Consider the following 23,423-nt stretch of genomic DNA (forward strand, 5'->3'; position numbering starts at 1 on the left):
TCCGTGAGTTCGAGCCCCGCGTCGGGCTCTGGGCTGACGGCTCAGAGCCTGGAGCCTGCTTCTGATTCTGTGTCTCCCTCTCTCTCTGCCCCTCCCCCGTTCATGCTCTGTCTCTCTCTGTCTCAAAAATAAATAAACATTAAAAAAATTTAAAAAAAAAAGAGCAAAATTAGAGAAATGGCAAACAGGTGAGTGATTGTGGGGTTTGAGGTGGGGGAGGGCTTGATTCCAAATCACAGAGGGATTCTTTGGCAGAGGACGTGGCTCTGCATTCTGATGGTGGTTACACCTATCTGGGAGGTGTTAAAACACCCAGAACTGTTATCGTCCGCCCCTCCCCAAGTTTTACTCTCTGAAATCTAAAAACTATTAAAAATACGACAGCAACTTTCAAGGTAGATGATAGCCCCATTTCAAAGATAGTGGACAGTGGGGCACAGAGAAGCAAAGTCCTCTACCCAGCATCACGTAAGGTTCGTGGTCAGGTTTGGCCTGCGGGCTCAGGCGTGTCTGCCTCATAGTTTGTGCCTTCAGCCAAAATATGTGAGCAGACGCGCTGCAAGACGGAGCCGTGTTTTGATGTTGGAGGGACCCTCGACACTGCGCTTGTCACGCTGTTCGATAAATTGGCCTAGCTGTAGGGGCGAGGGGGTAAGGTGAAGATTTCGAATGGGCAGCGCCGTGGAGGACAGAGTGCCTTTCTGACGGATGCAGCTCCCACAAGTTGAACCTGGGTCGTCAGACTCTCAATTTCCAAGAAAAATGCAAATCCACTTTTGTGTATGAACTCTCCTCGTTTTTGGAAGTTGCCAATGAATTGCATTAAAAATAAAAACTCTGGGTGGGGCGCCTGGGTGGCCCAGTTGGTTAAGTGTCCGACTTCAGCTCAGGTCATGATATTGCAGTTCGTGGGTTCGAGTCCTGCATCGGGCTCTGTGCTGACAGCTCAGAGCCTGGAGCCTGCTTCGGATTCTGTGTCTCCCTCTCTCTCTCTGCCTCTGCCTTGCTCAGGCTCTGTCTCTCTCTGTGTCTCTCTCTCTTTCAAATATAAATAAGTGTTAAAAAATACAAAAAAATAATAAAAATAAAAATAACTCTAGTTGGCCAAAACACATAAATCCAACCCAAAGTACAAAAACCAGCCATCGGTCATCAGTCGGATACTTAACTATTGAAATTAATTTTGGTGCATGACCGAGGGGAAGGCTTCCCTCAGCGACTTCTCACCCGACTTGCTAATGCACAGGCCCCTCGTTTGCTGTCTCGTTTGCTGTCTCGGGCCTTTTCTCTGCTGTAAAGCAAGGAGTTGAAGCCTGGTGGATTGTTATAGGCCCTTTCTTTGACCGTATGAGCAATAAGTCATAAATAAGCATGAGAGGAGGAAGGAAGGCCTGATTCTTTTCTTCTTCTAGACTCCTGTTTGCTTCTCTGGGAATCCCGTCTCCTCTTGTCTCACAGGGTGTTTGCTCTGGGCTGAACAAACACAGCAGTTCAGCAGTCCTGTTTGTGACACGAGTGTGCCTGGATGCTCTGTCAGAGACGCTGACGGAGCAATGGGAACTTGTCAGACCCGGAGCGTTTCTGCTTGTTTATTCCTCCGCTGTCGCCGATGGGAGGCCTCCTTTCTTTCTCTGTGTCAAGTGATACCTTGAAGTCAGGCATCCTTTGAGAGTATGGATACAGAGCTGGGGGCTGAGGCTTCCCGCATGTTGCCATTTTTTTTTTTTTCCTTTCTTTCTAAAACAGTGGATGAGATGAAGAATGTCTCTTCTTGGCTTTTGATGGATGAGAGAACTTTTGCCAGGGTCTCTGGTCTGGATGCTATTGTTCCCTGGAAGGAGCCGCCATTTTGTGGCTCCTGGGATTCCAGCTTTTGAACAGAGAAAATCGAGTTCTTTTTCATTGAAAATGAAACTGTGTTTTGCTTGTACAGAGTTAATTTTGTTGTTATAAGTAGTGCATGCACGTGGTGAGAAATTTCGAAAGACCAAAGGATGTTCAATGAAGAGCCAACCTGTCTGTAACCACCTGTCTGTCCCTTCTGACAGGTGACCGCGGTTACCTCATTTTGGTCTTCTTGGGGAGTTCTTCTATGTTACATACCAGGGATTTTCAACCTGATTTCTGTTCCCCAAGGGGACACGTGGCACTGCCTGGAGACATTTTTTTTTCTTTCTTACATTTACTTATTTTGAGGGTGAGCATGCGGGAACTGGGGAGGGGCAGAGAGAGAAGGAGAAAGAATCCCAAGCAGGCCCTACACTGTCGGCACAGAGCTGGATGCGGGGCTCGAGCTTGCAAACAATGAGATCACGATCTGACTTGGAACTCAAGAGTTGGACGCTTGACCAACTGAACCACCCAGGCACCCCTGGAGAGACTTTTTTTTTTTTTTTAAGCTTTTATCTTTAAGTAATCTCTATGCCCAATGTGGGGCTCGAACCCACGGCCCTGAGATCAAGAGTCCCACGTTCCACCAGCTGAGCCAGCCAGACACCCCTAGAAACATTTTTATTGTCACAACGGGGATGTGGGTACTACTGGCAATGGAGGCCAGGGATGTACTAAACGTCCTACAAGGTGCAGGACAGCCCTCAGCCCCCCTCCTCCACCCCCCACAACAAAGACTTATCCAGCCCCAAATATCATTAGCGCCAATGTTGAGAACCCCCAAGAACACATATATTCGTATCTGTGTTCCCTTTCTGTCTTTTCTCCCCACACCAGTGCGGATATCTTTTACTGGTTGTCACCTTCTTTGTCATTAAACAGGCTGGCTTTTTCATATCAGCACATAAAGATCTCTAGTTGTTTTTTAGCGGTTGTATTTTATTCTGTTTCAAGGTGAACTGTTAATTTATTTACCCAGGCGCCTTATTTATCGACTCTAGGTTGTTTTGCTGTTGCCAACAGCTGAATTGAAGACCCTTTTACCCATGTGGGAGTATATCCATAGGAAGAATTCCTAGACGCAGAATCTTGGGTCAGAGGCCACGTGCAGTTGACATTTTGAGAGATGTTGCCAAATTGCCCTGCAAAGAGGTGGTTCTGATTTATGCTTCCTCCAGAAATGTAAGATCGTGTCTTTCTCCAGCGTTGGTGTTTCTTCTTCCTGGTTTCCATTTATAGCCGAAGCTGTCTTCGTATCAGCCGGAAAGTTCAAAATGTTGGCAGCAAAGGTGGATTCTGAAGATATTCCCGATATAGAAGGGCAGGGGTGGAAGAAATCCTGATAAGCGACTATCCGCTGAATGAGAAAGAGAAACTCTCCTCTTCTCCCTGTGGAGGAGAAGAAAGTCAAAATGCGGTTGAAAATTCGAGAACGATAATTGGATGTGGCTCAACTCCTGAAGGTCTGATCCCAGGACCCACCCCCCCACCCCGGCTTCGGGTGGTTTCTCGTTAGGAGCCACATTACCTCAGCTTATTGACTGGAGAAACCTGAACTGTAAAATAATGTGCTTTACTGTTTTTTCATTCCTCTTAATTATGAGTATTTCCGAGTCCAGTCTTTTAAAGACTAAAGTTAAGAGATTGCATTTACTGTAGACACAGCCACACACACACACACGATTATTCTGATGAGTTTGTAGGTCTCTTTCTATGAATCCTAAGGTTTAGAAAAGTGATACTGTTAACACAAAGGTTAAGGCAAATCAGGAGGAATTTTCTTTACTCACAGAGAAGATTGGTCTGGGGCGCCTGGTGGCTCAGTCGGTTGAGTGTCGGATTCTTGATTTTGGCTCAGATCCCACGTGTCAGGCTCCCTCTTATCAGCGTGGAGCCTACTTGGGATTCTTTCTCTGCCCCCTTACATGGTCTTGCGTGCTCTCTCTCTCTCTCTCTCTCTCTCTCTCTCTCTCTCTCTCAAAATAAATGAATATTAAAAAGAAGACTGATGCAGCAGTTCTCAGTATTAGCGGCCAGTTAGAATCCTCTTTTTTTTTTTAATTACAGAAAAATTTTTGTTTAATGTTTATTTTTGAGAGACGGAGCACGAGTAGAGGAGGGGCAGAGAGAGAGGCACAGAGTCCAAAGAAGGCTCCTAGCCATCAGCACTGAGCCCAACGTGGGGTGGGGCTTGAACCCATGAACTGTGAGATCATGACCTGAGCCAAAGTTGGATGCTTAACCGACGGAGCCACCCAGGTGCTACCCCCCATTTAAAAAATCTTAATATTTAAAACAAACAAACAAACAAAAAAACCAAAGAAATAAAATTTTAATATTTTTTTAAGTAGGCTCTATGCCCAATGTGGGGCTTGAACTCATGACCCTGAGATCAAGAGCTACATGCTCTACTGACTGAGCCAGCCAAGGCGCCCCATCTGGGGTATTTTTTTTTTTTTTTTTGTAATGTTTATTTTTATTTATTTATTTATTTATTTATTTATTTATTTATTTATCAACGTTTTCTATTTTTGGGACAGAGAGAGACAGAGCATGAAGGGGGGAGGGGCAGAGAGAGGGGGAGACACAGAATCGGAAACAGGCTCCAGGCTCTGAGCCATCAGCCCAGAGCCCAACGCGGGGCTCGAACTCCTGGACCGTGAGATCGTGACCTGAGCTGAAGTTGGACGCTTAACCGACTGCGCCACCCAGGCGCCCCATGTTTGTTTATTTTTAAAAGAAAGAGCTCATGAGCAGGGGAGGTGCAGAGAGAAAGGGGGACAGAGGATCAGAAGTGAGCTCTGTGCTGACAGCAACCAGCCGGATATGGGGCTCGGACCCCACGATCTGCACGAGATCATGACCTGGGCTGAAATCAGACGCTTAGTGGAATGAATCATCCAGGTGCCCCTCTCTGGGTTATTTTTAAATGGCCAGTGTCCAGGCGTTCCCCCAGGCTAGTTAATTCACATTTTCAGGGAGGGGGACCGAGACGTTAGGATTTTTTTTTTTTTTTTTAATTTTTTTTTCAATGTTTATTTATTTTTGGGACAGAGAGAGACAGAGCATGAACGGGGAGGGGCAGAGAGAGAGGGAGACACAGAATCGGAAACAGGCTCCAGGCTCTGAGCCATCAGCCCCAGAGCCTGACGCGGGGCTCGAACTCACGGACCGCGAGATCGTGACCTGGCTGAAGTTGGACGCTTAACCGACTGCGCCACCCAGGCGCCCCAGGATTTTTTTGTTTAAAGCTCTGTTGATTTCAGTTTGGAGCCAAGATTATCAGTTAGTGCGCTACAGATGGAAATGGCAAACGTTCAGGCCTTGGACCAAATCTGGCCCCCTACTTGTTTTTGTAAATAAAGTGTTATTAGAACCCAGTGTCATCAATTTGCGCGCGTATTGTTTATGGTCACTTTGGTAGCAGAGGCTGTATGGCCTCCAGAGCCCAATTTGCTCTCTGACAGCAAAAGTTTGCTGGCTCCTGGTGTAGTAGATGGTGTTTTTTGTTTTCGTTTTTTATTTTTGTTTTTTTTTTTTTTTGTGGTAACTGCTGTGTCGAGTGTTCATGGAGGACACCGATGGAAAGTATTTTTGTGAGTTAATTTCTTTTACAACTTCATACTTGAAAAGCTGCCTTTTCCCTTAGGAGCCCAGTATCCTTTCTCATTTCTGAAAGTGGAAGTTATGAGACCGGCTTCCTATCCTTTCCCTTCCCGGTCACATTCACCACTTAACTGTTGAAATCCCTGTCATTCTCATAGTGCTTGTTCTTGAATTGGATCTTTTTTCTTTCTCTGTTTCCTTGGTCGTCCTCCTTCTCCCCCTTGCCGTTTTATTGTTGTCATTATTAGTCTCTGTTCTCTCTGTAAGGTGCATCTCCAGTAAATTTGCAGGAATATCCTTCCCTTGCTCCGAAATACCCCGTGCCTTCACCCCATCTTCTCTGTGAGCATCTCCAGTCCTGCACAAAGAAATGCACACGGATGCTCGCACACGTGTATGCACACGCTCACAGGTGGATATGTTTTTAGAGCCTTAGAGCCTTTTCTCGTAGGGCAAGGATAGTATCTGCTTGTTTTGAGCAACTCACTTCTGACATTTTCCTGAGGGCTGCCCCGAGTGTGTTTTGGGGAAAGGGCCCTTCCTAATCCTGATCTCCCCTTGGTGGTGACCTCATTTCAGTGGTAAAATTAAGTCAGAGCAGTCTGTCGCTCTCGTGAGCTGTGAGAGGGTTGCGAGGGGTTCGGGGGAGGCTGCCTACCTCTGCTGACTTGAACGGATCTCTGGGTGTGCAGGGTCGAGGGACTGCCCCGTTCCTGCGTGACGGGGAAGGCGTGTGGGTCATGTTGGAAAATGGATACGAGTAGCGAGTGAAGGTTTTGAGCAGCCCTTGTGGTCCAGCCCTCAGACTGTATACACCAGGCTTCTCTCACAGCCTGGTGGGCATAGATGTGTTGGGGTGGGGACAGCAGGGGGTGGAGGAAGCCTGAGTGTGAGCTCATAGGTGGTGGCAACGGCCTCGGAGGTGGCCTCTCATCTTTGCCCTTGATAGATGTTACGTGGTTTTCTGGGATTGGTCAGGGTAGGGCATATGCTCTGCATTCTGTGCCTAGGGTCAGTTGGAGAGGCAGGGGGATGCCAGGGGTGGCAGGCAGGTGGCATCTAGTGACCCCTGCCTGTGAAGTCTCCTTGCTTCCTGGGCCTGTGCAGCCGCCTTCATTTTGTCCCTTTCTTCTGTTTTGGGGGACGCTGGAGGAGGTGGGGCGAAAGGAATGTATTAGGGTGAGGAACTTGGGCCGTATCTGAGCCAGAAGACAGACGTTTAGTATCCAGGGCTGATCTGTTCACCTGTCTTCAGATGGATGTCTGAGCCACAAAGGAACACAGCAGCTTGGCTGTAAGGTCTGCCTGTCTGACATTTACCCCACTTTTCTGACTTGAACTCCAGTCTAGGTGGACCAGGAATGAGCAGCAAAGTCTCCGTGGTAAATGAGGAAGCCGGACCCCTCCCCCCCCCCCCGTTTTGTGTGTGTGTGCTCTGGGGGGACGGGGGCAGGGAGGCAGCACTCAGCGTCTGTTGGTTCCAAGTCCTCTCGGATGTGGGCCTGGAGTTAAAAGCACACTCTGGCCCGATGCCGTGTGACTTTATCTGTTGACGTGGAGATTGACCGTATTACTGTAACCTTTGGCTTTCAGGATCCCTAATGACGCGGAGTTCGACAGACAACCGTCTGGCTGGGGTCGTGCGTTTCAAATATTGAAAGCCACCCAGGCGACCGTTCAGCAGACACGTGTGTTGGCGGGCTATTACCAGCCCACCGTTGAGCAGATGATGTGGGGGCAAGGGTTTTGGGGTTTCTCTCCCCGCCGTGCTCTCCGTCGTGTGTGTGCGAGAAGGAAGCTAAGTGAGGAGTGTTGCGTGTTGCGTGTTCTTCCGTCCAGTGCGTGTCTGATGACGGTGCGACCCTGTCTTCCAGATCGAAGCAAGGCCGAGATGGACCTAAAGGAGCTGAGCGAGTCGGTCCAGCAGCAGACCGCGCCCGTCCCCCTCCTCTCGCCCAAGCGGCAGATCCGCAGCAGATTCCAGCTAAATCTCGACAAGACCATAGAGAGCTGCAAAGCACAATTAGGTACGTCCTTTGGTTTGCGCTCCCATCGTCACTGTGGTCGTCATCGTCACCGTTAACTCTTTGTAGGGTCGCCGCCCGGATGAAGCCAGCGTTGGATCCCGGCTGCTGTAGGGCAGCATTGAGCGGGCGACTCAGATACAGTTGCCCCAACGGCGGAGCCTCTCGGATTGGCTCGTCACTTGTTCACAAGGGTTCTTTGACATCCACCCAGTTTATTCTCTGGTTGTGGTAGCCTGCAGCCTCGAGGTGCAGGTGGTAGGGAAATTTGAAAGCGGAAGGGTCTTCCTGAGTTTGCCCCCACGCTCGCTGTCTGCACACGTCAGTGGCTCACCGTCAAGTCCAGTTCATCCCACAAACAACCGACACAAACCCTTCTGCCGCAGACCGGGCCCTCCCCACCTGGCACACGCATCCTGCTTCTGTACCTGTTGCCTGCCTTCCTCTTCCCCGTGCTGCCTGCCTTCACACCGCCTACCTGAATTCTTTCCCTAAGGCTGAGCTCAGGCATCCCCTCCTCCAGGAAGTCTCCTCTGACTGCCCTCCCTCCCTATCTGCCCCCTCCCGTGGCACTTTATTGCTGGGGAACATCAGTGGTCACTTTGTGTGGGGGTGTCCCGCTACACCAGAAGCTAGACTGGAAGCTCCTTGAGGGCAGGGAGGTTGTCTCATAAGCATTTACGTTCTCCAAGGTACTTGGTCTTGTGTACAGAGTAGGCGCTCTGGAATGTTTGTGGACTAAGTAAACAAAAGCAGGAGGGTGTTTGCGAAGAAGTAGGGGATGGCTGGCCTCAGGAGAGAGAGCCCCGCTAGGGTGAGGTTGAGAGTGTCTGTGGGTGCTCTGGACCTTAGAATGACTAAGCTGTGGTTAGGAGTCATCCAGAGGAGGAATGGTGGTAATTTTGCAGGCCATTTAAGTATCTGCCTTGGGTCCTTCCCTGCAGCTGGGCTGACTCCTTGATTTATTATTAATGTTAATAAGAATTTTAATATTTCTGTTTACTGTTTCCTGCATACCTCGCACTGTACCACGCACGGTGCATAGATTGCCCTCACAGGTCGATACCATTTTCAATCCCATTTTGCAGATGAAGAAACTGAGGCTCAGAGTGGTAGGTCCCTAGTTCAGGGTCACCAGGTGAATAAAGGCACAAGAGCAGGGTTTGAACTCGTGTCTTTTGGGCTCTGGTATGCAAGCTTTCCTTATCACATTTGTGGTCACACTTGTCCTCATATCTGACCGTATCTGACCTCGTATCTGGCTACAGTAGCATAAGCCTTAGGACCCAGAAGTTAAGACCAGATCTGAGTTTTTGGCTTTTGGCGTCTCCTGTTTTTGATGGAGCCCTGACAGAGGCAGATCTACTTCTGAGATGAGTCTGCTGGTATCTGGTGCCCTGGGCTGCTCGTGGCTTTTGTCTGTTTGCAAGTTTCCTTTCTGTGTCTGGGTCTCAATGGTGACCCCACTCACGGTGACCGTTGCCCCAGCACGAAGGCGGTACAGATTTGAGTTTTCCTCCTTTCAAAATTTTAAGATACGGTATCATTAACCTGTGGCTGGACGACGCTCCTTACTGGGAGCAAGACACGTCAGTGGGTTGAGTGGAACATGCTTTCGCCCACTTTTGTTTGTGTCTGTGAAACACCCGCTGGTCTGTCATTTGGCATTTTGATAGAGACGTGGAAGCGTGTGACTTTGGTCTTGACTCCGCTGTCCGTGCGGCAGTGACTCTGCGTCAGCACAGGGCGTTGGAGGGAGGGTGGGGCAGCCGGGTCACCTGGAGATGGTGCGTCCCTGCCGGAAGGGGCCAGTGGCTTCGTGGCTCCAGCCGGTTGCTGCCTCGCAGGCCTGTGACCCAGAACGGCCAGATCTTGCGTTTTCTTCCACACAAGCCTGCTGCCTTGATTTCTGTGTGAAATTTCCTGGTTTGTGAATTGGGCAACACGTTCTAAGTGAGAAACAAACAAACGATAAAATAGCCGCTGGGCCAAACCATGGCCCCCTAAGTAAAACGTGTGCTGGCCAGATGCGGCTTGTAGGCTGTGAGCTGGCGACCTCTGCCTCAAGGCTTTGGGTTATTTCTTTGAGCTCCGGACTCAAGGCGACGAGGACTTGAATGCTTTGGGAATTGGTGGCAAGAGAGCTGGTGCTCCGTCAGGAGTGCCCAGGGTTCCGGCCTTGCCTCTGTCTTGGTTTTCTTTGGGCCTTAGGGTAAGTGATTTCTCTGGGCCTCTGTTTTCTAATCTGTAAAGTGGATCCATTTTAACAGCTCATCTCCTTTGTCCCCCACCCCTCCCAGTCTCCACGGCCCGGTTACTTATCGGTGTCGCAAGGACGCAGCTCTGGATAAATTTAAAATTCATGTTGTCTCGTCCCTTGTCATCTTCGAGTGTCAGTAACCGAAACCCTCTGCAAACCCCAGTTGGCATTTGTTAGATGCCGTTCGCTGCTAACCCCGCCAGGCCAGGGGGATGCAATTTGAAATGTTTCATTTTATTCCAGCATTTGGCGTGGAAAATGTTTGCGTTTGGGGTCCTGCTCTTCCTTTTTGTGACTACGCCACATGCTGGGTTTTCTCTTTGAATTTAGGCATAAACGAAATCTCAGAAGATGTTTACACGGCTGTGGAGCACAGCGATTCGGAAGATTCAGAGAAGTCCGATAGTAGTGATAGTGAGTATATCAGTGATGAGGAACAGAAGTCCAAGAATGAGCCAGAGGACGCAGAAGACAAAGAGGGTAGTCGGGTGGACAAAGAGCCATCGGCTGTCAAAAAAAAACCCAAACTGGCAAACCCAGTGGAGACTAAGGAGGAGCTGAAAAGCACATCACCGGCCAGCGAGAAAGCAGATCCCGGCTCGGCCAAGGAAAAGGCAAGCCCCCAGCCTGAGAAGGACTTCTCCGAAAAAGCAAAAGCCTCCCCTCACCCTGCAAAGGATAAACTCAAGGGGAAAGATGAGACAGATTCCCCAACAGTACATTTGGGCCTGGACTCCGATTCAGAAAGTGAACTTGTCATAGATTTAGGAGAAGACCATACTGGGCGGGAGGGTCGAAAAAATAAGAAGGAACCCAAAGAAACATCTCCCAAGCAGGATGGTAAGTGAACCCCCACCAGTTTCGGTTTCTTGATTTGGCTTAGAGTACCCCCTTGTGTTGGTATTTCCAGAAGTTACGTGGCTCTCCGACATCACAGAGGGGGGCACCAGAGCAGACCTTTGATTGGCTCGAGGTCACCTGGCTAAGTCACTAATCAGGTCCAGGACTGACTCCAGGCCTGCCCGCCTCTCGCCCAATGTGGTTGATTTTGAGCTCAGAAAAATAAAAAACGGTAGGTGTTGCTAGCAGTCGGGTCATTGTTTGCCCAAGCTCCACTTTCCCAGTATGCTCGCTTGTTTCCCTAAAATGTTTGTCAACATTTAGACATTTGACAAGGTTGGAATTGTTAGAAGTGTTTATTTTTCATTTTTTTGTTAAAACATTTTTTTAATGTTTACTTTTGAGAGACAGAGAGAGAGAGAGAGCAAGCATGAGTTGGGGAGGGGCAGAGAGAGAGACACACACACAGAGTCCGAAACAGGCTCCAGAGTCTGAGCTGTCAGCACAGAGCCTGACGCAGGGCTTGAACTCATGAACCGTGAGATCATGACCTGAGCCAAAGTATGACCAACTGAGGCACCCAGGCGCCCCTGTTAGAAGTGTTTAATTCAGAGATCTTGGTGAGTTCAGCTCCTGTTCTTCCCTTCACGCTGCCCAGGTGCCTCATGGTGCATTTTCTTACTGGAATCTGAGACCATTTGGGGAGATGGTACCCGAATACCGAGTGCTTCTTGGGGCCCTAGACAGGGAGAGGGCACTGGATGGTGGGCACCTGAATTGAGGTGCCACCATATATGTGTTTATCCGGCCTGAGTCCAGGGTCTTTGAGCCCTGGCATTGTTGGCATCTTGTGCCGTGTAATTCTTTGTCCTGTGTGTTGGAGAATGTTTGGCAGCCTCCCGGGCCTCTGCCCGCTGTATGCCAATAGCCTCTGCCTACTGATGGCAGTCAAAGATGTCTTGATACTGCCATTTGCCCCCTGGGCGGCACAAATCTCTGGCTGAGAACCATCACCTGATCTCAGGGGTGCTCCCCGTTGCCGCTGTCACAGACTGAACCCGCAGTGGCCACCCTCCCCTGGCGTAGCCCAGGCATGTTGGCAAGCCCTCCAGGAAGAGCGTGTGAATGATGTGAAGGGTGTCCTTCCCGTGGACAAGGCAGTTAACGTGTTTTTTTAGCTGGTTTGGCAAGTGGGTGTAAGGGGATTCCAACGTGCCCAAGAAAGGGAAAGAAGAATTAATTTAGGGCCCAGGGAAAACATTGCCTACGGACACACTGGGAATCGTAGCCATAAAACCTTCTGGACTTTGTGAGCACCTGAAGGGCTAGTCAGGTTTAATTTCTGACCTGGGCCAACTTTTGACAGGAGCTAACTTCCCAACCAAACTCTTGAGTCAGAGGTGATTCTACACCCCCTGAGCATTTCGGAGGCTGTCGGGAGTGGGCCTTGAGAATATTTCTTCTGTGCCACGGAGCCTCAGTTGTTGGGGAGAGAGAATTTCTGCAGTTCACTGATGAACCGTGTCTGAATGGTGCGGTGGAGGGAGAAAGAGAAGCGATTGAAAGGGGCAGGGAGGCTAGAACAGCACACCGTCCTGAGTCCCCGTGGATTTGGGGGTGGCCTCCAAAAAATCCGACTTTGTTGTGGATTGGGGTTTGAGGCAGATGTGGCAGAAAACAGTAGGAGAGTAGCTTCTTTTCCATGTGGTTTGGGGGGAATATTTGGGTACAAAGATGGCAGTGCTCCTATGAGTGATAGGTATACTGTTCCTTATTGTCCGGAACCTGTCTTTCGATTGATTGGTTTTATGCCTCTTCCTCTTCCAGAAAGGATCTGTAACAGATTGACAAGAATATTTAACCATGAAACAAAACGAAGATACAGAAGTCTGTAAAAGAGGAAGGTAGAATAGTAAGAGGTCCGGGAAGGTTTATGCACATAACTATGTACTGTTTCGGCCTTCAGTGTTAGCAAAGTTGAGCTTTCATTTTGGCTGTGAGCTTCCTAGCAGTCAAAGCAAAAAGGGAAATACAGCAGTCAAAGCAAAAAGGGAAATACAGCCCCTTAAAAGATCTCATATTCCCTTCCCTCCCACCCCCCCCCCAAAAAAAAAAACCAAACGTCCCAGTCGATTAAGCGAAATACAGCTGTTCTTGCACTGATGTCTGAGGGAAATACCTTCAAGAGGCCCCAAGTATACAGTGGTTGTAATTAAGCTGAAGATGATTCTGAAACTTAATTCAGTTCGTGCAGAAACTTAATTCAGTTCGTGCATTATCCTGGGGGTTGGGACAAAGACCTACCAGTCTTTTTTTTTTTAATTTTTTTTAATGTTTTATTTTATTTTTGAGACAGAGACAGAGCATGAGCAGGGGAGGGGCAGAGAGGGAGGGAGACACAGAATCCGAAGCAGGCTCCGGGCTCCGAGCTGCCAGCCCAGAGCCCGACGCGGGTCTCGGACTCACGGAGTGCGAGATCATGACCTGAACCGAAGTCGGACGCTCAACCGACTGAGCCACCCAGGCGCCCCAGGACCTACCAGTCTTAAAATCTAGTGCCCCTCGATGGTAGTTTGGGTCTTGAAGGATCGAGTTTGTACCAGACTCTGCCGTAGAGCATGCTTTCAACGGTGTGTTTAGCCGAAGGGTATTTTGGAGTGAGCCGTGGTGACCTCCAGCTCCCCTTCAGCTGGGAATGAAGCTCACGTATAGAATCTGGATACGTAGCTAGCGAAACAGCTTTGTGGCTGGTGATGTCAGAATAGGGGCAGAGAGAGAGCTTACTTCGAGACCTTGCTGTGAACACCAGTAATTTCCATTCTTCTCTCTAAAAGCCTGCCTTTTAGGGACTAGACTGCGACCAGAGTCTAGAAGAAGTAGTTTAATAAGTAGGGACAGCTTCTGGAGTATTGGCCCTTAAGAGACTCACCCTTTTTCGGGCTACAGGTCATTTGATTATACGCTTCAAATTTCTAGGACAAATGGAATTTCTTATGGCCTCCCCCGCCCCAAACCATTAGAATCTGTTAGGAATCAAAATAGTTGAGCGTCTGAGTGCTTCGAGCCCAGCATCTTTTCGGATTGCACACTCCAGTGTTTCATTTGGAACAGAGGGGCCGCCAAGCCACCTGTGAGGCCAGCTGTTTGCTTCCGAAAAGTGGTACAAAGAAAAGGACCTTTTTGTGGTTGCCCTGTGTCTGAGGAAAGGGGGACTAGGCTAGCTTGTCAACAATAACGGCATTGCTTTTCTGGTCACTTGGAAGCAAAGGGAGGCATGTGGGTGAGAAACCCCACCAGGGTACTGCCCCAGTGCAGGGCTCATAGAGAAACTGGGTTCAGAGCCCCCTCTGGCACATCATGTCATCCCAGGGAAGGGTCATCCCAGAGTTCCCCCTCTGGCTCTTCCTGTGAACTTGGCCAGGCTCTCCTCTCCGGAGGGGCAGGAGGACGGAGGGCCAGCCAGACGCGATGACCCCCACCTCCAGGTCAGGAAAGTCAGCTTGGGTTTTTTTTTGTTTTGTTTTCTCTCCCTCTCCTTTAGGAGATGGACTTCGTAAAACCCAGTGTACTGAAAAGCCTCCCTAGAACAGTCAGGGTCATGTCTTTCCCGGGTTCTAGAAATCCAAAAAGACAGACATGTTCCTGAAGAGGCGTTCATGTCGAGGCACATTGTCTAAGATCGGGGTGCTGACTTATTGCCCGTGTTCTGTGTGTGATCCCCGGGCATCCTCTCGGGGGGGCAAACCCACCCCACTGGTGGCTGGCGTCTCTGCAGTGACAACCCTTTTACAAATGAGCACCACGTGGCCCCCCCTTCTACACTGCTCAGTGCTTCCGGCTCTAACCTGCCTTCCTGCCACTCCTCACTGCCTGCCCTCACCGACCCAAGTGCTGCCTGTTCCCAAACACGCCTTGGCTGATGCTGTCACCTTCCCAGTTCTCACTTCCGCCTGTTGGACATCCTACCCCTCCCTGCAGGCCTCCCCTCCCCCACCCCCACCCCAAGACTCCACGAAGCAGCCTTTTCCAAACTTCTCATTCACGTTCATTGTTTTGGCCCTTCCCAAGTCCTGCTTGTATATAATCATTGACTTTATATTTTTATTTAAAGCCACTCACTCTGAATACAAAAATGAAACTCATTTTAGATGTAGATTTGACCAGCACACACGTAAGGCATATACTCACCCTGACAAGCACTGAGCACTGTGTACAATTGTTGAATCGCTATATTGTACACCTGCAGCCCACCTAACGCTGTGTATGTTGCCTGTACTGGCATCACAATTGAAAAAACAAAACAAAACACTTAATAAAACAACAGCAACAACAAAGAAGGCAAGTCTCCTAACTTCACGATAAATACCATTGTGTTGGGAACGTTCTGGCTTCGGGTTGGAATTACCTTTAGTGTTAGGTGTCGAGGCCATTAGCAGCTTACTGGGACTTCGTCCTGGAGGGAGTCGGAGGTTAAGGGATACTTTTCTTTCTGGGTGACTTCGTGTTGTTCGGTGCTTTGACCTACGGGAAGCCATCTGATCCTTTGGGGTGCATGCTTTAGAGGTTCCCTAGCCAAAGGGATTCTCCTCATCTCCAGATTGACTTCGGTTGGTTCTCTCACAAAGTGCTTACCCAGTTCTGCATCCACGTGTCGTTGGGCAACTTGAGGGCAGGAGCTGTGTCTGGTTCCCATTTCCCCCAGAGGCCCAGATGAGAGTCTCAGAGGTGGGCATGTGCTCCCGAGAAGGGGCTGACCCTCTGAGACAGAGGTGCAGAAGTGGCCTAAGTGGGTACGGTGAGATGGGCGCCTCCATCGGCGTGTCCCCGCCACGCCGAATTTGTCGGGCATTCCTGGCTGGCCTTGGTTTGTCTTACCCAGAGCCTGCTGGCCTGGAGACCCTGCACGTGAACCTGAGTCCAATCCACCGTTCTTTTGTTTGTGTGTTGTTTGTTTTTTCACGCATCGGCTTTAGTCGTAGGTAAAGCTCCACCATCCACCACGGCGGGCGGCCAGTCCCCACCCGAAACTCCGCTCCTCACCCGCTCCTCCTCCCAAACTCCCACGGCTGGTGTCACGGCCACCACCAGCACCACGTCCACCGTCACGGCCCCGGCCGCCGCCGCCACGGGAAGCCCGGTGAAAAAGCAGAGGCCGCTTTTACCGAAGGAGACTGCCCCGGCCGTGCAGCGGGTCGTGTGGAACTCGTCAAGTAAGTTTCAAACGTCTTCCCAAAAGTGGCACATGCAGAAGATACAGCGCCAACAGGACAGCCAACAGGAGAGCCAGCAGCAGCCACAGTGCTCCCAGGGGACGAGATATCAGACCAGACAGGCTGTGAAAGGTACCACGCACGCCCCCTTCTGTTCTCGTGGCCCGCTCCCTGTTCGCCACGTCGACAGGAGAGAGAGGATGGTTTTGTTTTTTCCGTCCCTTTTTGTTTCCCGGCCGTTGCATCTTGAAGGCCTGACGCGTTCCATTTGGCATCATTTTTAAAAATTGTCTTGCAGCTTGTTTTTTTCACCCCTGTTTATTTATTTTTCGTTTCTGAACAATACGTGCGTATAGGCTTCTTAGAAAAGGGTAAAATACTTACCCCCAAATCTGTTGTCTTGATTGAACTTCCATTTCATCCTCCACCCTTTCTCAGCGGCCACTGTTCACTGTAAAACCCTTTTTTATGCATGTCTGCATATATATTTACATATATATGAATCTTCATAAAAAGTAGGACTTTTTTTTTCTTTTTTTTAAAACATAAAAATGGTACCATACTTGCTTTTTTTTCCCCCCCCTCTTTTTTTTTTCTTTCTTTTTTTTTTTTTTTAACCCATCAGCATGTTTTGGAGGTTCATCCATGTTAGTGCACAGAGCTCTTCATTATTCTTTTGGACTGCTGCATAGTATTCCACAGTTGATGTAAATCAAGTATTCCCCTACCGATGGGCATTTAGATTGCTCCCAGTTTTTTTTCTGTTGTGAGCAGTGCTGCAATGAATATCTTTGCGTAAGTTTTCTCGGGCACACCCGTCAGCCTCTTGGCGTTACCTTGGGAAGAGCGCTTTCAGTGTGAGACACTGGTAGCAAAGGACTAGGGATTAGCCCCGTGGAGAAGAGCCGGCATCAGTCAAGAAGCAGTTGCCGAAGTTGGGTAATCAAAGCCGCCCAACACCCCCTCCCCCCGCCGCCTCGGCCAAGCCATGCAGGAGGCTCCATCTGGTGCCGTGCAGAGGAGTACCAGGTTGCCTCGTTTTTTGAGCACTGATGCAGATCATGTTTCCTAGGGAAGCCCGCATCTAGATCCTTGGAGATTGGGGTCTTTGGTTGAAACCCTCATGTACTGAGCGCAGCCTAGCGAGTAGAGCTGTAAAGAGTAGCAGCAGGATGTGGGTTGAAAGGTGGCCCGGTCTTTTTTTTTTTTTTTTTTTTTTAATTTTTTTTTTTCAACGTCTATTTATTTTTGGGACAGAGAGAGACAGAGCATGAACGGGGGAGGGGCAGAGAGAGAGGGAGACACAGAGTCGGAAACAGGCTCCAGGCTCTGAGCCATCAGCCCAGAGCCTGACGCGGGGCTCGAACTCACGGACCACGAGATCGTGACCTGGCTGAAGTCGGACGCTTAACCGACTGCGCCACCCAGGCGCCCCTAAAGGTGGCCAGGTCTTGAAGAGCCCCAAAGAATCCCTTCGAAGACGGGGCGGGGAGGGGTGGTTGGAGGTAAGCGTAACAGATTGGACAGGTCTAGTGGGAATGCAGCTAGATTGTTCTTGCTGTTTATTTTTTATTTTTATTTTTTAACATTTATTCATTTTTGAGAGAGAGAGAGAGAGCGCGAGAGAGCCCGAGTGGGGGAGGGGCAGAGAGCGAGGGAGACAGAATCCGAAGCAGGCTCCCGGCTCCCAGCTGTCAGCACAGAGCCCGACGCGGGGCTCGAACCCATGGACCTCGAGATCGTGATCTGAGCTGAAGTTGGACGCTTAACCAGTTGAGCCACCCAGGCGCCTCTGTTCCTGCTACTTTAAAAAATTTTTTTTTTCAACGTTTTTTATTTATTTTTGGGACAGAGAGAGACAGAGCATGAATGGGGAAGGGGCAGAGAGAGGGGGAGACGCAGAATCGGAAACAGGCTCCAGGCTCCGAGCCATCAGCCCAGAGCCTGACGCGGGGCTCGAACTCACGGACCGCGAGATCGTGACCTGGCTGAAGTCGGACGCTTAACCAGTTGAGCCACCCAGGCTCCTCTGTTCCTGCTACTTTAAAGGGCTAGTGGGGCAGAACTAAATCTAGGATATTCGAGGTCGGGATGACTAGTTCCAGTGTTTTCTGTCTTCGCGCCCCGTCAGCATTACGAGCTTCCCCAGGGGAATTTAGGTGCTGGAGTTGAGAGGCCCATTGATGGTATGGTTCTCAATTCCAGGTTGTCTTGTGTCAAAGGTGAACAAAGCTGGATACTAGTTAAAGTGGTAAGGATGGGTTTTAATCAGCATGTACTATTACGATAGGGAGAAAAAGTCCAGCCTAAACTGAAGTCAGCCCTACTTTGTACAGAGGTGACGAGGCGTTTTAAAGGGAGAATGGACGGGGGTAGGGAAGGGGCCGAGTGAGGACCTCCAGTAGAGTCAGGGAAGTGAAATTTTACAAAAAATGGGAGATGGGGGTTGGTGCGTGTGAAACCCACGTGGGGTTGCTAACTGCTGCTTCTCAAAGTTAGGCTCCTACCCTCCCTGGGAGATGGGCCACAGGGGGTTTGCTGTAACAAACAGTAAATTTATATGGCAGCCTTGAACTTTCTCAGGCAGGCACTTTAATGGGGTCTGGGGTCATCCTAGGGATGCGGCCTTGAGCTGTCAGAAAAGTTGTTTGTGTTTGCCTGAGGTTTGGTCCCAGAAATGGCTTAGAGGATCCTAGTTAGAGTCTGGTCAAAGGGAGGGTGTTTGTCATTTGAAAGTAGAAAAGCTCAAAGGGCACACATCGGGGACTTCACTCCCTCTGTGCAGCTTCGTGCTGGGTCGGGCCCTTCCCGTGGCGGTGGGGTGACCAGGACCCTTTCCTTTTCTAGCTGTGCAGCAGAAGGAGATCACCCAGAGCCCATCCACCTCCACCATCACCCTGGTGACCAGCACCCAGTCGTCGCCTCTGGTCACCAGCTCGGGGGCCACGAGCACCCTCGCGTCCTCAGTCAGCGCAGACCTGCCCATCGCCACTGCCTCCGCTGATGTCGCTGCGGACATTGCCAAGTACACTAGCAAAGTGAGTGCCCATGGCACCTGGGGGATGGGGGGGTGTGTGTCAGAGGACCAGCTTCCGGATGGGAGCCTGGAGAGTCATGACCTTGCAGGCTTTATGGGGTGTTTTGGAGGGAAGACCCTGTTTGAAGTGAAGATCTCCAAGCCCAGATTCTTCCACTTGGCTCTAAAGTTGGATCTAAGCAGAGAAATCTAGAATGGGCTGCATCTTGTTCTGAGCGCTTAGATTTTATTATTATTTTTTTTTAATTTTTAATTTTTTTTTTCCAACGTTTACTTATTTTTGGGACAGAGAGAGACAGAGCATGAACGGGGGAGGGGCAGAGAGAGAGGGAGACACAGAATCGGAAACAGGCTCCAGGCTCTGAGCCATCAGCCCAGAGCCCGACGCGGGGCTCGAACCCGCGGACCGCGAGATCGTGACCTGGCTGAAGTCAGACGCTTAACCGACTGCGCCACCCAGGCGCCCCCTGAGCGCTTAGATTTTAAAGTTAGTACAGAGCAGGAAAATGACACAGCGGCAGAATCACCCTGTGGAGCTCACGCCACTCGTGAAGACAGTTTCCTTAAGCGCTGGGACAGGTTACTGTTCCGTCAGTTGATAACAGACCAAGGAGTTGGTTTATGATTCAAAAGCCATGTGGAATGAAGTGACACGAGTCTTAGGCAGGAGGTTTGTAAGGTATGATACCCACACCAGGATGGACTAGGGAGGGGTGGATTCCCTCCCGACTCACCCGCCCCGAGTTCACTGCTGGGTGTTCGCTCAGCACAGACTCTTCCTCTTCATTTGCCAGGTGCTTCTTTGCTCGTTGAATTCAGGCAAATACAACCAGGAGCTGTTCTCAAGGTCACATGAGGTTGCTCTGGAGTGACACGCGGGTCCATAGCCACAGACCGCTCGATAGCGGAATAACCACGAGGCCAGGATTTTGTCTGTTTTGCTTACCTCCAGGGCCTAGAACGGTGCCTGGCTCACAGTAGGTGTTGCTGCAGGGTTGTTAAATGAATGCATGCTGGTGCCTAACTTCTCTGTGTTGGGCTTATTACCGTGAAGGGCTATTAATAGTAGTTAATGAGGAATAATCTAGGCAGAGTGTTTAGTATGTCACTAAGTAGGCAGTAATAATAATTTACTCTTCACTAAGGAGTAAATGATTAGTTAGTGACTAATGCGTACACTATTCAGGTTTATAGAGAGCATGGGTGACCGTTACTGAGGATAGCTGTTTCTAGAATTCTTGAAGTGCCATGATAAAGACTTGCTTTATTATATTGTGTTAAAGGTGGACTCTCCTTTAGTTCTGGATGACCAGTGACATTTATAATTTTATACCAGTGTGTTTTTGTTGGTCATTTTCTTCCTATTCCTTCCATTGAGATGTGTCCGGTATCATTATACAACAAATGAGCACAAAACATGGCAACTTAAACCAGTTCCCATTTCTCCTCACAGTTTCTGGGGTCAGGAGTCTGGGCAGGGCTCAACTAGGTCCTCTGCTTTAGGGCCTCTGGCAGATTCCTCTCATGGTGTTTGCTAGGGTTGAGGTTTCATCCGAAGGCTCGACCAGGAAAGGATCCATTTCCAAGTTGGCTTAGGTGGTTGTGAGCAGGATTTACTTCCTCAACGGCCGTTGGGCTGAGGGTCTCAGGTCCGGGCTGGCTCTTGGCCAGAGGCCGTCGTCAGTTCGTGCCATGTGGGCCTTCATACTTGGCAGTTTGCTTCCTCAAAGCCAGTGATAGAGAAAACCTGTTAGCAGGATGGAAGTCAGTCTTCTGTAACCTGATCTCAGAAGTGACAGCCTGTTACCTTTGTCATATTGCATTGGTTAGAAGGTCACTAGGCCAGCTCACACTGGAAGGGAGGGGGTTACACAGGGTCACAAACGCCAGAGCACCTGGGATCATTGAGAGCCATCTGTCTTTCACACTAGGTAAGATGGTCCAAGTACTAGATAGTGTTTGCATGGTGTTGCTCTGGCTCGAAACCTGCTGTAAGTGTTATGCTTATATGTTATTTACTTAGCTTTCATAATAAATTGATGAGGTAGATACTGGTATCATCCTTGTTTTATAGATGAGAAAACTGAGGCTCAGTGGGGTTACACAGTCTGAATGGTTGAGCTGGGATTTGAATAGTAGCAGCCAGGATCTTAAAGAGTGGCTTTGAGCCAGTTTGTGAATACCTGTGAAGCCTACTGACCACAGATGTCCAGTGTCCATGAACTGATTGTTCTTGCACGTGCCTTTTTCAACAACCCTATCTGACCCTACCCCCAACCCCCCTGTCTACGGAGAGAATCAGTACCAGTCTTGGGGATAACTTTGTCTCTTATTTAAATCTTTTTTTTTTAAGCATTTTTTTTATTTTTGAGACAGAGAGAGCATGAACGGGGGAGGGTCAGAGAGAGAGGGAGACACAGAATCTGCCACAGGCTCCAGGCTCTGAGCTGTCAGCACAGAGCCCGACACGGAGCTTGAACCCATGAACCGTGAGATCATGACCTGTGCCGAAGTCGGACGCTTAACCGACCGAACCACCCAGGCGCCCCAACTTTAGCTCTAATTTAGTATGTTTGTCCTCCTTTTGAATTAAATGCATGAATTGTTATAGAGTCCCTCCATTCCCTGTCAAGGCTTGAAGCCTAAGTTTGTTTTCCTTTGGTTAAAAGGAGGGATTGTCACGAAAGTGTTTGGTGCATAGTGGCACCATACTGAGACTTTGTTCCTAATGTGGTATGCAGGTTTACGGAGGAATGGAAAAGGAGTGATCTTTTTCATTCCTGATTTCAGAAGGTGTCTGGTGTGCCTAAACGGTCTCTTGTTCTGCTAAGTTTAGCCTTACCAGCGCCTTCCATTGATTGGGTCCAACTTGCCTAATTGACAGATGAGGAAACTGAGGCCTGCTGAGTGGACCTGGCGAGTGGTTTGCACTGAGCTGGTTTTCTGAGCTCCTGCAGCTGTCTTTTATTTCTTCGGCTTCCCCTTTGCTCTTACCACAAAATTGAGGAATGAACTTTGTTATAGACATTTTCTTCGCAGTTAAGAAAATGAGCACAGTGACATATTTTTGGAGCTGATGAACTTTCCTGCCTCCGAGGTGACCCAGAGTTGAACACCCAGACCTGTGTGTGTTGGCAGAAGGATGCTCTTTTATTAATGCTGAGCCCTTTGCTATATTTGGAAGAAAGAGTGAAAATCCGTCCACAGATCCATGATTTCTTTAAAATGGAATGTAACCATTGCATTAGGAATGTATTGAATTTCATCCACTTTCTAAAGTTTTCTTGTAAAGCAATTTAGCCTTAATATTTTAAATTGACATGGTTGGTGCAGCGGGGCGGGGAGGCCCATACAGGACGACTGGGGAGCGCGAAGTGTTTTTCCTGGCCGTGTCCCTGTGTGGCCCCCAAAACAAGTGAGGAGTAGAAATCCCAACGGTGACTGTATTCGTTTTCCTCCCATTTTGGGGTGAATTGGGGGTTATTATTTTGGAGTTTGGCACTTTATTAATTACAGCACATGTGGATTTTTTTTTTCCCCTGTAAAAATAAGATGAACAGGTATTTCTTTCTGAATACCTGCCCTGTGGCAGATACTGAACCATTGTCTCCACATGGGTTTTTCACCTAATCTTTGTGCACACCCTACACGGGCCCACTGTCCTTTACCCTTGTTTTCTACATGGGGGAACCGAGGCTCAGAGAGTGGGTGATGGTGGGAAGAGATCTCGGGCATCAGATACGAGGGTGGTTTTTGTCATGCCTTCTTGTTGGATTGGAGCAAATTGCAAAACACAGTGGAGACTTTGCTGCAGCCAGGCCAGGCCCCGAGGCCTACTTTGGCCTCCTGTCCTCTCCTCTTTGTCCTGTGACCGCTGGAGGGGCGGGGAATCAGCCAGCAAGTGATAGGCAGGAGAAAAATCATCCTGCAGACACATTGAGTCAGCAGGGAACTAGGTGCCTGCCCCGTGGACCTGAGCTGGTGTCACAAACTTGCTGATGCCTTCAGGGCTCAGAGAGTTAAAGAAAAGGGAGATGGCACACTGGACAGGCAATGGGAGGGAGCCCTGACCAAAGTCCTTCAAATACCGAACCAGCTATCGCCACGCAGTGGGCTGGATTAATTCGTCCATAAAAACGAAGGACTGATCCAGTCTGTGACCCAGACAGATCTCGAAACCTCTGCACTAAGTGGAAGAAGGCGGTCACCAAAGGCCATGTGTTGTGTGACTCCATAGATAGAAAATATCTAGATGAAGCACATCCATCCGTGTAGAAAGCAGATCAGTGGTTGTCGGGGTGGGGGGCGATGGGGACCTTTGGGGGGTGAAAGCTAAGGGGCATCCGAGTTCTTTTTGGGGTAATGGACTGTGGGGATGGATGTACAACTGTGAATCTATTAAAGGCCATGGATTTGTGCACTGTAAATGGGTCCATTGGTAGATGAATGAGATCTCAGTAAGACTTTTTTTTTTTTTTAAAGGGGAAGGAATTTAGAAACAACAGTCACAAAAGGAAACAATTCCTCCCTTGAACCCATCGTGCTGGCCAAAGCAA

At 49.3% G+C, this 23,423-nt stretch overlaps 1 protein-coding gene across 1 annotated transcript in view; it reads left to right on the forward strand.

Annotated features, from left to right (window-relative positions):
- Window positions 1-23,423, forward strand: part of ZMYND8 (zinc finger MYND-type containing 8) — a 125,509-nt gene that overhangs the window by 83,881 nt on the left and 18,205 nt on the right. Inside the window, 4 exon segments of the mRNA XM_011280734.4 lie at window positions 7,371-7,523; window positions 10,111-10,620; window positions 15,594-15,962; window positions 18,678-18,868. Of these exon segments, the coding sequence (XP_011279036.2) occupies window positions 7,371-7,523; window positions 10,111-10,620; window positions 15,594-15,962; window positions 18,678-18,868 (1,223 nt within the window).

The sequence above is a fragment of the Felis catus genome, chromosome A3, assembly GCF_018350175.1.
Source record: "Felis catus isolate Fca126 chromosome A3, F.catus_Fca126_mat1.0, whole genome shotgun sequence".
Taxonomy (NCBI): domain Eukaryota; kingdom Metazoa; phylum Chordata; class Mammalia; order Carnivora; family Felidae; genus Felis; species Felis catus.